General features: G+C 36.0%; 1 protein-coding gene across 1 annotated transcript in view; it reads right to left on the bottom strand.

Moving 5' to 3' along the window:
• Window positions 1-14,245, bottom strand: part of PCMT1 (protein-L-isoaspartate (D-aspartate) O-methyltransferase) — a 32,746-nt gene that overhangs the window by 11,642 nt on the left and 6,859 nt on the right. Inside the window, 4 exon segments of the mRNA XM_050894012.1 lie at window positions 2,944-3,064; window positions 6,510-6,614; window positions 8,393-8,424; window positions 9,663-9,767. Coding sequence (XP_050749969.1) covers window positions 2,944-3,064; window positions 6,510-6,614; window positions 8,393-8,424; window positions 9,663-9,767 — 363 coding nt within the window.

Genomic DNA, 14,245 nt, shown 5'->3' with positions numbered 1-14,245 from the left:
GCCAAAGTGGGTTCTACTGGAACACCCACCTCAATGCAGTCAAGTATATAATTTATATTTGCTAATATCTTAGTAGCACTGTACACCTCCTCTAAAGAGGAAGTAGTGATGTGTTACTGTATCAAGCTGCTGTTCCATCAGAGAAGACAATACAGAAAGACTTCTTTAGCTCAACCATACAGATACTGCTTTGAATGATGTTAGTGACACAGGGAGACAGACACCGCTGGCAAAAGAAGAGATTGCCAAGGTGAAGAAACAGCTGTGAAAGAAACTGCTAAGTTGTCTTCTGAAGAATACCACATGTATTCTGAGACTTAAATGCACCTTGTGCGCTGTCCAGAGAAGTCTGAATCACTTCGCTGACAGTGGTAAAAAGGACCCAAAACATCTAAACCCTTTGCTCTTAGAATCAATAGTCCAAACCAAAGCTACTATCTTCAGAATCAGCACACACCCACAAAAAATAAATCATGCTTCTTTATATGCATCAAGCACAGCATGGCTCTTCCCTTTTAACATCCACAAAAATTCTCCTGGCGACAGCAGTGAGGTATATATCCACCCACAATGGGAACACACTTTTAGATATCCAGAAGATTTAAAAAAATAAAAAACCAAACAGTTAAGATGGCATTCATACATTCAATGTGATACAAATTATTATATTATTCAATATCCAAGGGGAAACAGCAGCCCAAATTTTCAGCTTGTGCTTACATCCTGAATAACATCACCTATCCTACTCAGATCTCCAGTTACATGCAGCCTGTTAATGAAGTAATCATGGTGGTGGGTGGTGATGAGGGTGAAGTAGTGTCAGGACTTTCTAACGTAAAAGGGTTTCGTAGCTTGTTTTTGAACCTAGACCTGATCTGCTGATCATGGTACTCAAGCCTTCAGTGTCTCTATGCAGACCTGTTTCACACAGAGTTGTAGCATGAGCACAGAAACAGAGGAAGACTACTTCCCTGTGGCTAGAATACCCTCATCCCCTCTGACTATGTCTGCATCAGCAAATAGCGCAGTACAATAGAAGCGGATCTGTACAGCAAAACAGTTTTTGCTGAGAACCTGATGTCCACGTAACATATGCATTTCAGAATGATCGCTCTGGTCTAGTTCTAGTCTTATTGGCTTAATATCCATTAACATGTCAAACATATTTGGTTGCTTCTCAGAGCACATAATCCAGTCTAGTTTCATCCAAAAGGAATCAGAGTTTGTGCTCTCCAGGAGTACTCTCATGTGAGCCAAAGTGTAGTAAGTGAAAGCAGTTGAGAGATTCACCTCAAAAGGCACCCTCCTGATTTTAAGAAAAAACAAAACAAAAAACAAACCACACAAAAAAAGCAAAAAGCCCCACAAACTAATATAGGTATACCCTAAGTATACCTATTCCCAAGTTCTCAGGGCAGTTCTACTACTGAGACACCCCAAAATAATGTTGATGCTTCTGAAATGCAGTTATGGCATATCTGAGGTGTGACAAAGCAATACAGAATGTTTGAAGCATACTTGTGATAAGACAGCAACTGACTTACCTAGTCTTAATTCATACAGTTCCCATCACCAATCAACCCTGGGTTTTCAAGGTTTTTTTGTTTGTATGTTGGGGAGGAGGGTGTTGGGGTTTTGTTGTTGTTGTTTTGTTTTAAAAACAGCTCTGTCTGGATTCTAGCTCCACATCAAAGAGCTCCCAGGAATCCAGCACAGTTGAAACATTCTTCTTCACCTAATTCACAAAATGGCTACTCATCCATCTGTACTTTTTTTTAAATGTACCTCCCAACAAAACTATTCAGAAGTCTCTTCATCATCCTGCTACACAGTCAAACATAATATAGATTATGATGTTTACTTAGAATTCTAGACTCCCAAGAGCATCACGGTTTGTTTCAGGTATAACCAGAAGCATAAGTCCAAATTGCTCTTGTACAGCAACAACGGAAATTACCCCCCATTCCCCCTCTCCAGCCCCAACAGTCTCAGTATAACTTCTTTTCCAAGAAAGTCTTCTCAGTGAGGGACACTGCATTTTATACACGTGTACAAGTACACGTGTTCATTGGCTTATTTAAAAAAGATTTAGAAGAGTCCCTCATTTACAAAAAAAGACCAAGAATCAAAATGGTAATTAAGGTAAGAGCCAAACATCACATAATAATAATTTTTCCAAGCGCTCTTGTAAGAAGCCTCAAAATAATCCAGACCTTCAACTTTTTTTAAACTTAACGAATAGAATGATAATGAAGGGAATGCTTTCCTCATGCCAACTTTGCTTCTAAAAAAAAAAAAAGCATTGTTTTCTTTTTAGTCAAAAAAGTATTATTTAAAACAATTCACTGTCCTTGTATAATTTAACATTATTTCCTCTCAGTAACTCTGATTGAATTAAAGTAGTTTCGTGTCAATTAGTCACTTCCCTAACATACAAATACTGTTAATTTTAAAAACAAGTGAAATAAACTTCAGTGATGCATACTGCCAATTTAGTACTTTTTCCACTCGACTCTGAGTGCAGTTTTCTCAATTACTATATCAGAAGTATGAAGGCTTTGTTAAAACGCTCAAATTTAGATGACAGTACACTTATTCAAGAAAAGTTGTGATTTCAAACCCAATTTTAAATAGTAAATTTAACATGACAGACCTTCAGCATGTAAAGTATTTTCACCAGAAAACACTTCCCTGTTAAGCTTCTCTAACAGAATGATTACATATTCTTTAAGATTACCAGAAGTCATATTCTCAAAACTGTGTGAAGATGGTATTTTTCAAAGACCTAAAGACAACTTTGATTTTAAAATTTTCATTTGGCTCTTCTTTCTTTGGTTTAACTTCTTAAATTAGATTTTTAATCACATCCAATTCCAGTCATTTTCAACCAGCTGCTAGAAAGAATATCAGTTTAATTAGTAAGTATATCAGTCTGATGCTCACCAATCAGTTTCACTCTTCCTGAAGACAGCAATGTGGGATCATCTTTTTTGACATTATTTATTGAGTCATCTACTAGTTCTTTGATATGATCAATTCCTACAACTTGTCCTTTGGGACCAACCTGGAATAAAAATATACAGTTGAATAATTTCTGCTAGTTTTGATTTATTTATAGAATGAGTATTTCTATCTCCTGAGCCCATTTCTCTAAAATCAAAACAAAAACAGTAAAGTGGTAGTATATTTTCCCAACGTTATTAAAACTACTGCTTGGAATGACACATCCTGACTACTAGAAGCAACTGGTAATTAAAGTTTGTCAGTACAGTCTTATAAATGCTTGTTATAGTCATCTTTTTGAGATGTGATTCAGTTAAGTTACGCTATTAGTGGAGATTTCTTCTCTGAATTTTCAGAAGTTAAACTTGATCATGAGTGTTTGCATTACCTGCAATAGAAAGTAACAGCTTCAAGGACAAAGACTAGAACTAATCTCCTTTCATGTTGAATAAACTTACTTAAAGAGTAAGGTTTTTCTAGAGAAGACCTTACTTCAAGGAAAATAGTAACTCATGCATTTTATTCTAAGTTATCTCAAGAGCCCTATTCTTTCAGAAGCAAATGCAGCAATTAACAGGCAGGGACAAACTACCTTCCACCTACCGTTGCATGCATGAATCTACTTTCAGATTTACAGCTCTCTTCCACAGGAAGAGTGGAACTTTTGAGAGCTCATAATTCACAAAAGGTCACAAAAGATCTGTGTATTCTAGGGGAAAAAAGGCCTACTAACAAAAACTTCTCCATTACAGGTATTTATTCTGGAATCATGTCTTTATTCCAGAAAAATTATTCAAATTTTGGAGAGAAGAGAAAAAGAATCCAAATCTTAAAATCTGACCATTTTTAACAGGATCCAGCTCAAAGAATACAATGGCAGAGTATGTCCTAGCAGCCCATGTTGTCATACAACTTTGTCTTTGGACACATTTGAATGCATTGGTTATGCTTCTGTATCTTACATTTTGATGTTGCTAAGACATGGAAAATTAACAACTGGTTATCGCTATCATGTGGATTTTTTTCTCTTTTATTATGGACAAGTCCTATGTTAAAAACATCAGAAGAGTAGTTTTATCTCTTCTTTTTCAAGTGGAAGACCACCAGCCTAGCCTTCAAAACAGAGCAAGACACATGGCAAGTTTTCACTATGACAACCACAGGTTGCTATTCGGAGTCAGTTGTACCAGAAGCTGGCAAAAGATCCAGTGTAGCCCAAAGGGTAACATAACAGAAATTAAAATTTAGCAAAATGGTCACAGCATGAAACAGCCTGATAGAAAGTAAGAGAACCTCCTGCTGCATGTCACAGTCCATCACACTATTTCTGAGTCCTCATCAATTACCTCTGTCTATTACCCTGGAACTTTGAAGTGTGTGCAATCAAGACAATAGCAAAATGGCACAATTTTTGGGATCTCCATGGTCTGTTTGGAATAAAAATATACCCCACTTTTTATAATTCCAGTACTTACAGGATGAAAACTACAATTCGTTTAATTTGCCAGCAACCTTTAAAAGCAAATAAATGTAAGTTTGTATGCTATGTAGGTAAGTTTATCACAGCAGTTTAACATGAAAACCCAAACAAAAATCTTAAAGATGCTTTACTAGTCTAAGTAAAGACAAAGCTATTCCAGAAGTACCACAAATTAGATTGTCATCGTCATAGGAGTAAAGCTGTCACAACATCAATGTGCACTCAGGTACTTGTGCCACAAATGCAAGCAATTCATTCTAGATCTCAAGCAGACTGAGAAGCAACATCCACATGATCCAGTAAGCACATCCCCAATTGAATTTTGATAGCAAAACAACACTTTACCATCATTCCCCATATACAACACTATACCATCCCCCCAATTTCTTTCAAGCTTTTGCTACTGTTAGAAAGAACTTTACAGAGAAAGTCAGAGCAGTACATATTTTCTTATCTACATTCATTCAAGTGGATGAAGCAAGATCTGTATTGCACAGTAGTAATGCTATCAAACAGAACAAAAGCGTTTATCCAATGTTTCACAAAACACGTCTGTAAGCCATTCCACAGCACACCACCAAGGAGGATTCAGAAGAGGAACATGACATTCATATGGCAATAAAAAGATAGTGTGATTAACCTCAGCAAAATTGGAAAGAGATTTCCTTTTTGTGGTAATTCTGACTTCCCTGCAGACGTTTTTAGCTTTTCTTATATAGCTGTTTTAAAAGAAAAAAGTGCACAACCACAACTTATCACATCTTATAAAAAATGGCTATTCCTCTATGCATTTGTAACTTTAGTGAGAAATACACATAACTTTGACAAAAGTTTTAATGCTTGTAGGATTAGAGTTCCCATGCATGCTACTAGCACTTGATTATTGACTACAAAGTTGGACCAAAAAATAATAGGTAGAAAGTTGAATAAGTGAGATTTAAGATTTCCTCTAAATTGCAATTTGGTTAACTTATTTCAACTACAGTTTTGGGGTTTTTTTAAATTTTGCAGCTAGCACTTAAAAAACCTAAATACTTTTGCTAGTGCATTGCCCAGTCCTAAACATTCTTATCTAATTCTTAACACAGGAAACCAGAAGTGATCGCAGACTCAACAGATCAGTGCTTGAAAACAGAAAACTAAGTAGCAAAAAAACCCATATGAGAATTTATCATATGCATCACCATATTCCAAATTAAATTCTCAGAAAGATCAAAAAAAAAAAAAAAAATCTAGTTGGCAGTTTAATGAAGGTCTCTGCCAGTTATAAAGCAATGATAAAGTCCTGGAATGGAGAAGGAAGAACTGATTATATTCCACTACATAAATTAGTCTAACAGTACTATAGTTAAGCCATCATAAAACAATTCTTTTCATCTTTTTTCCCTGATGTAAGATAGGGTAGAACCACAGAGAATTCCTTACGTACAGGTTGAACAACCCAGAGATTAAGTTACTTGGAGAAGATGTAAAAAGCATATAAATTAATATCTAACTTAGAAAAGATTAAATGGATACTTATAGCGATGCTCACACAATATAGTAACAAGAAAAAAAAAAAGAAGTTAAATTCAAAGAGAATTTATATACATACAATATATTTTCCTGTGGAAATAGGATTCTTTCAGGTCTCACTAAGCTCTCATCATAGCAGGAAGACATGACAATTGATCACAATGAGAACATTCATAGCCACACAAGATAACGTAAAAATTGGGCTGGACAAGACAAACACCTCCTTCCTTCAAGCTATAAAGCAACCACTAACATGTAATCAAGAAAAAAAAACTTCCCCTCTAGGCAGTTTCTTCACCATCACACGACTTATTGGACCCTTTAACTCAACCATCTAGTATCAGCTAGGGTAAGAAATGGGTACTAATCACACCCAGGAGAGTAAATTATTTTCTGTATAATACACATCAGTCCACTGTACGAAGGATGCTTTTTTTTCCCCCCTTTAATTCAGAATTACGCTGCAGTTCAAGCAGTTCTGATGGTCAAGTGATTAAACTAAGTATCTCACCATTCGCGAAAAGCATGCTGTAAGGATTCCACTTCCAGATCCTACATCAAGTGCTTTGGCTCCTTCATGTAACTGATCAGACAGAAGTTCAAGAGCATATGCATGCTAAGAGAAGAAGACAGAGACAGACACTTAAAATATTTTGAAATTTTCTGTTTTACCCAATATATATGTTCCTTTCTTCAGTGATTTTGGGCAATGAACTGAGGATTCGTGTAAGAAATTTCAGAATTATTTTCTATTACAAAAAAAGCGGGGGGGGAGAGGGGGGGGGGAGTTAACTACGTGATATAATCATTGTTACTTCATTGACTTCAACAAATTGTGTGTGTGTATATATATATTTTTTTTTTTTTAGTATAGATAAACTCATCTGACCATTCAAGCTTCTAGCACACACTCAATTTATATATAGTTATTGGGAGAGACACCATAAATCAATTTATTTCTCTTCAGGTCTGGTGGCTCTTACTGTTCCAGCAGTATATGGTCCATAAAGAATTTAGCTTATCATTATGCCATATATATATTGGAATAAGCTGGGACAGAGGCTAGCTAGGAAGAAGGCAGCTCTGGAGCATCAAGGAAAATGGCTATTAAAACTACCTCTTGCATTACCTGCACACCTGCTGAATCAAAGAGTAGGAAAAAGAAGTTGTCTTTTACGAAGGCAGATAACCAGTGTCATATATGAAATGCAGTAGTCTACAGACACACTTCATGAGTTTTGTTTTCCTACGTGGTGGACCAGTATATAAACTAAGCTTAGGCTGCACACTAAAAAACCAATTCATTCTTTAATGTTTCAGAGATAGCCATTACAACACTCTTATGGCTTAATCTATTACAGCTGGAAAACAGAAATAATTAGAACATTTATTGTCAACATATGCTTAGAGGATACATTTCCTTTTTGCTCTAACACTTCATATACTACTAGTGCTAAGCATAGGATAATTCAAACGTAATGACTTAGGTGAGTTAAAATTCTGAAAACATAATTAATACTTATTTTCTCCCTTAGCCATAGTACTACTTTCTCTGTCTTTCCTTGAATAAAATCGTTAACCTTTCTATACAAAATTCCTGATTTTTTTATATTGATAACTAAGTAAATTCTAACCCAACTAGGTAGTTTTTAGTGAAGAGGAGCAGACTTTTACTATGTTTTGACACTTTCCAAACATTGCAAGGACAAAATATATGCTTCTATTCATCCTTTATCTCCAATAAAGAAACATAGAAAAATTATGTCTGTGCTAGATCTATGTACTGAAATCCCCTCTTAACGCTCAGTCATGAATGCCCTGGTCTCAAACCACTTGGCAAAAAACCTGCATCTCAGTACAAAGTATTTTTTTTTCCTGTCCAAAGAATTAGGCATTACAGCAATACCATACCATAGAAATCACTGTTATCCACTCCTAAATTCTTGTATTTTTATAAATTGCAGAGTCAGAGTAATTTAGGTTGGAAAGGATCTCTGGAAGTCCTGTGGTCCAACCCTCTTTCAACATGGGCAATTTAAATTAGGCTGCTTAGAGCCCTGTCCAGTCAGCTTCTTTGTATGTCAAAGAACAGAACTTCCAGCATCTGCGAAACCTGTTCCAGTGCTTAACCACCCTCAATGGGATTTTTTTTTTCACCCTAGAAACTAATCAGAATTTCCCACGTTCCATTTTTTTGTCCACTACCCCTCATCCTATCACTGTGCATCTCCAAGAAAAGTCTGGCTCAATCTTCTCTGTGCTCTCCCACTAGGCAGTTCACAACAGCATCACTGCAATCAACTGTTCATTAAATTTGCTAGGACAAATATTTCATTTCAGAAGCATTTGGATGTTTATAGTATTACCTATACTAATCATAAGTTTAAAGCTTACCATATGTGGAGCACTGATTGTTGCCTGGAAACCTGTAAAACAAGAGAATGCAAGAACATGTTGATCGTGGTTCAGACAGCAACCTTATGATCTTTATTACCTTGACTGTAAAATGCAATACCTTAATTGTTGCCCTCATTCAGGGCACTACACACCCATCCCAACAGTTACATATGTACTCTACTTCAGAAGTGAGTTAAGGTACATCATCTGAAAGCTATGCCATCTCAACTCTGGACAGGGGAAAAAAAAAGGTTCTATCCTTGATCTCAGTTACAATCTCCGTTTTGTCACTATATTGCCTTAGCTTGATCAAGTATGTTGAATTCAGAAGAGTAATGTCTCCCAGAATAATGTAATGCCTTTTTCACTCAGTCCCTATGTAAAAGCCTGAATTTGTTAGTTTGAGTTTGATGTGGTGAGGACCATAGAACTTCTGGAGACAATAACCTCATCTATTTTGCAAACAGCACATACCTGTGAGAAAACATGGAGGAACACTCACCTATATTTGTTTCTGTGAAGATATATAAGCCTTTGAGTACATATGTATCTTAAAAGATTTTTGAGTTTTCCTATACAACTAATAAAGTCCCGTTAGTATTCATAATTCTCACCACCCACTATTAAAGAAAAAAAATTCAAGAATTTTCCTATACAAATAATAAAATCCCGTTACAATTCATAGTTCTCACCACCCACTATTTGGGGGGGGGGGGGGGGGGCGGGATGCGGGATCAAGAAAAAAAGAAAAATTAGTACATTTGCATAATTCTTTCTCCTGCCTTGGAAAGATAAAACTGGGATCTGAATGGGAAACAACTGTCCTATCAGTAGATCTTCCCATGTAAAGCCTATTTTCATATTAAAAAAAAAATCTCATGTAAAGGTTTAAGAAACTCCACATTGATCTCAACTGAATCATTTCTGTAAAGAGAGACTGTTTCTGACGTAAACTGGATACAAATGATTTTTAAGTATTTAAGCATCACCTGCACCACCACAAATTGGTGTGGTTTAAAAAATAAATACATACTTACACATATTAATATTGACTAAAGAACATCTATCTACTTGATGTATCCAAGTATGCCAATTGCATTCCATATCAAATTGAAACTTAGTTAAAAGGTAACGAATAAACCGATAAAGAACTAAATAAGGTTCCAAATTTAAAAAAACTATGTTCACATTCTTAACATATATGACAAAGCCAGTCACAGTTATGCAAATTAGAACAATCTTAATCATTTTTACAGGATGCTCTTACCTATAGACTGTGGAGAATCCATATAAGGGTTGTATTTTGCATAGTGGCAACGGTCTGTAGCCAGCATTACTTCAAATACCTTGTCTGATTTGATTATTCCATTTTCTATAAATAAATAAATAAAATTGAAGGCATTGTTTCTCTTCTACAATGCAAGAGCATGTGAAATACATGAATATATTCCTAATATTGTGAGAAATCATGCTACCTCACCCTAACACTCTAACCCTCATCGTACTAGAATTTAAGCTGTGGTCCATATATCAAACAATGCTTAAGCCAGTGAACTTTGAACAAGACTTTCCCAGCAGTTACAGATGCTTTTCTGAAACAGTAGAGACCATTTGCAAAGATCTATCCCCTAGAAAAACTCAACTTCATGCACATATTTGATATGCCTGAAAACTGTCAGTAAGAAACTGATATTACCCTATACACCAAACAAGATATACTTCATATTTCTAAGAAGCTATATAAGTGAGTAATTATTGAAAAATAAACAAAAGCAGGTTAGAAATGTGAAGCTGCAGCATCCTTGCTCAGTATTTTATTTTCAAGATCTGTTTCTCTTTTGTGTTGGCAAAAGAAAAAAATCCTTTTGTAAAGAAACTCCTACAGAATCAGAATTCTTATGCTGGGGCAGACTGAGGCCAAAGAGTTTTTATATCAAAACACTTTGTATCTTTGTTCACTTTTCAAAATAAAATGTAAATGCACATGCATGTAAAATGCCAGAAGCACTGTGCAGTGCAGCCATTTTTCCTTGCAATTTTATTGAAGTTTTTTCTTAACATTGATAATTCTTTTTTTTAAAGTTCTGAAGTGACATTTATGAGTAACAGAAAACTTGAGAGAACAAATGGAAGATATTTATTAATCACTTGCATTAAAAGACACATTATAAACTACAAATAACTGAAATTTCAATAACGGATTGCTTCATTGAACTACTTAGTTCAAACAAGGAAGATTTGGAAAATTATACTTAAAAGGAAAAAAAAGATAATTTGAGTACCTTTAAAATCTAAACCAAAATGAAGTAACATAAAAATCAGATTAAGGAGCTTTTGTAAGATTGTCCTAACCGAAGTTTGTACCAGTGGTTTTTTTGAAGTACTACCAACACTAACACACCTGTGCCCAGGCCTGGGCTAACTTCTGTGGAGGCTTCCCTGACTGTTTACAGTGTGCTCCCAACTACCCTTATCAATCATGGGATTTTCTTTTGTTTTTCCTTATCTGCTCTGCGTCCAGGATTTAATTATCCTATATAACAGAGGCTTGAATTCAGAGAGCAAAATAACCCCCAAAACCTTTTGCTTTTTGGTCTGAAGACAAAGTATCAGATAGAACTGCAATAGGAATACACTACCAAATTATTAAGGAAAAGAACAATTCTTTTAAAAAAAATATTCTTTTTTAGAATTATTTCTATATCTGATAAGTCCCAGAAGAAGCATATAATCCCCTCACAGACAGTACACACATCCTGTGCTTTGACTTAATTTAGAACCATATACTACAGTTGCAGTTAGAGGAAACTCCTCATTTCAATGCAAGTTTTTTAATCTGAGACAGCAGACATTTGCAGCAGTTCATAAGTTTACTTACTGAGCAAAATTGTACCCCAAAAGAAAACAAACAAACCAATCAATCCATTAACACACTGGCTCTGACAATGTAAGGGGGGGAGAATAATTTTCCCCCGACCACTTGGAATTAGTTGTACATCAGTTCTGTGAACAAAGCATAGAAACACCACCACCACCACCACAAAAAAAAAATCAAAACTTTACTGTTATGTTCTCATTAGGTATCACCAAGAAATTAGTATGTCTAAAATAGATGTACTTTAAAAAAAAAAAAAAAAGAGAGAGAGGCAAGAGAATAAGCAAAGCTGATTATAACAAGAGTGAAGAGATAAAGGTTCTGGGGGGCAGAAGGGAGGTCAAAAAGCAGCAGCTGAGAAGCACTCAGGGAAGATCCAAGCCAGCGATTTATTCCTTGAGATTCTGTGCAGATAGATGCATACATTCTAGAAGCTATAGGTAGCCATCTGCTCTTTCCTTTTGTGCCTTGGGGAAAAAAACACACAGAGAATACACAGATCAAGCTTCCAGCTTGAAAGAGCAACTGCAGGGCCTTATGGTAAGGCTGAGAACCTCCTCTAGTTTTCAGGGGACCTCCTCTGTACTGCTGTGACTGCAGGCTTCTTCCAAACCTCTTCTTTCACACTACCCATAATCCGTTTCCCCTTTTTACAAAACTCCATGCCTGCCACCTCTCTCATCTACTCCTGTCATCTTTCTACTTAGAGTATCAGTAAGTAAATTCACCTCTCAGTATTTACAAATTTTACTCTGCCTCCATTCTATTACTTAACTTATATACCCATTCTTCCCCGAACTTGTTTAATCAGCGTGTAAGAGCTCCACGGCAGAGATTGTCTGTGGATGTCTGTGCAAAACAGACACCCTTTGTTTCAGCCAAAGTATGTATAACTTTATCAAGTGTGATGCTTACACTGACAGGGAAATGACAAAAAAAAAAAAAAATTGAAAACAATAGCTACTAATATTCTACAAATTCTGAGCATTCAGGATGCTCTCATTCAGCAAACACTCATGAGATTTGCTGACTGTTGGACCGTCTTTGATTAGTGTCATCTTTTTCATCAGTAAATAGCAAGTTAAGCAAGTTACCCATACTCAGAGTCCCCAACAGAACCAGTGGGAGAAGCAGGATCTCATGTCTCAGCCATGTACTTCAATTATTGAATAATGCTCCTTTTTCATAAAAAATATACCCTCTCAGCTATGAATGTGGAATTACAGGGCATCACATTATCCCCCCATAGATGAAGCCTGCTTTTCAAATTTGCTTATTATACAATGGAGACAACAACAAATTTTAGGTGGCAATTAAGAAATGCAATCAAGCCCTAAACAGTAAAGTCAACATTGACTTTGTAGTAATTTTTTCCGTGTTGATAACAAAAAGAACTTTTCTGAGTCTCATGGTTGAATATAGAGAAACACAGCAACTGCAAGGTACTGAACTCCAATGAAAGTCCTTTCCTTCCTGCAACAGTCAGTCCCAAGATGACCAACTGCCAGGATCTTAATTCTGTCTGGAACAAATCTCTATCAGATTCTGAATTAAGTCCAGAAAATAAGTATATCCCCTAAAAAAGCCAATAATAAAAGTTTATATTGCAAAGAAGACATTCTAATTTCATGCCATCTCTAAGTGCCGAAAAAACAAGACAATCAACAGTAAATTATTTATTAATAAAATGTCAGTGCAAAATATTTTCTAAATCTTAAAAGGAAGCTATATATTGCAGGAAAATAATTCAGAATTAAATATAGGTAAGTTGATCATCCTTTCCAATGATAATGTGCACAGAAGACTCTCCTTGAGGAGACTGCTGAGTTTCAAGACTCAGACAATCAGTACTGCAAACAAATCAGATATTAAATTATAAAGGGTTTACAAGCAAAGGCTAATACACAAACACACTAGCTTACAGCTTAAAATCAAAAGTAAACTCTGCTTATTAATCAGCACAACTCCTAAGCTTCAAAGGGCTGAAGCCGAAAAGTAACCACTTAAGAGGAGAGGACGGCCTGCAGAGTTCAAGAGTTACTCTGTGCAGAGGCTGTGGCAATGACAACTTGACATAATTGGAGCATGTTTTGAAAACTCACTCTGGTCTGCTTCTTTTCCACAAATAACAGCATGAAAACAGGAAAAGAGCTCACAGAGCAGTCCTTGGATTTGAAGGTGGAAATATACCACTGTTGAATGTAACCTGGGAAACTGGGCGGTTGGCTGTCAGAGAGCAAGGAAAAAAGAGCTAAAGTCTGAAAAGACACCATGGACTTGCAACAAGTAAACAACCTATCTTTTTATTTAGCAACAAGTGCATTACTGAAGTGCTTATCTTTCAAAGAACTGCCTACATCACTGATGGTATCCTGACTGTTGATCAAACAAGTTTCCAACCAAACCATAAAATACTAGCAGTCAACATTTACACCAGCACTAGCTGCCAGATGAGAAGAAGGATGTCTCATTCCCACATGATAAAATCCACCACACAAGCTTACTATACAAACTATAAACAGCTACTCAAACACCTCCTGTTGCTGGCTTTACATAAACAAAATGCTCATGCAGATCCCAAAACCATTTTCTGTGGGACTGTTTCAGCATCCACATAGTTCAGTTTCTCCCCAGATTACTTTCTCCATAACCACTGCAGAGTACTTCACTTATGAAGATGACTTTTCAGCAAAACAGTGATATTTTTAAATTATACAGACGTCTTAAAGCATGATGCAAAGCACATACAGCTCTATATTACAAAAGATGAAATCAAGTAAGATTAAAATTACTCAAGTGACAAGTAACAGTTGCCAGATGTCTCCATCTGACCCACGCAAACCAGCTAGTAACTTTCAAGAGGAAAGTGGGCTGGAACAAAACCACATCTTGATTTTCAAGCAATGTGAAGTTAGTTGGTTTTAAGCAGCTGATCAACTGATGTTTTTAAGGTTGGGGTCTTTTTGCGTGGGGAG

This window comes from Gymnogyps californianus, chromosome 3 (assembly GCF_018139145.2).
Source record: "Gymnogyps californianus isolate 813 chromosome 3, ASM1813914v2, whole genome shotgun sequence".
Lineage (NCBI taxonomy): Eukaryota > Metazoa > Chordata > Aves > Accipitriformes > Cathartidae > Gymnogyps > Gymnogyps californianus.
This window is presented reverse-complemented; position numbering and strand designations above follow the sequence as displayed.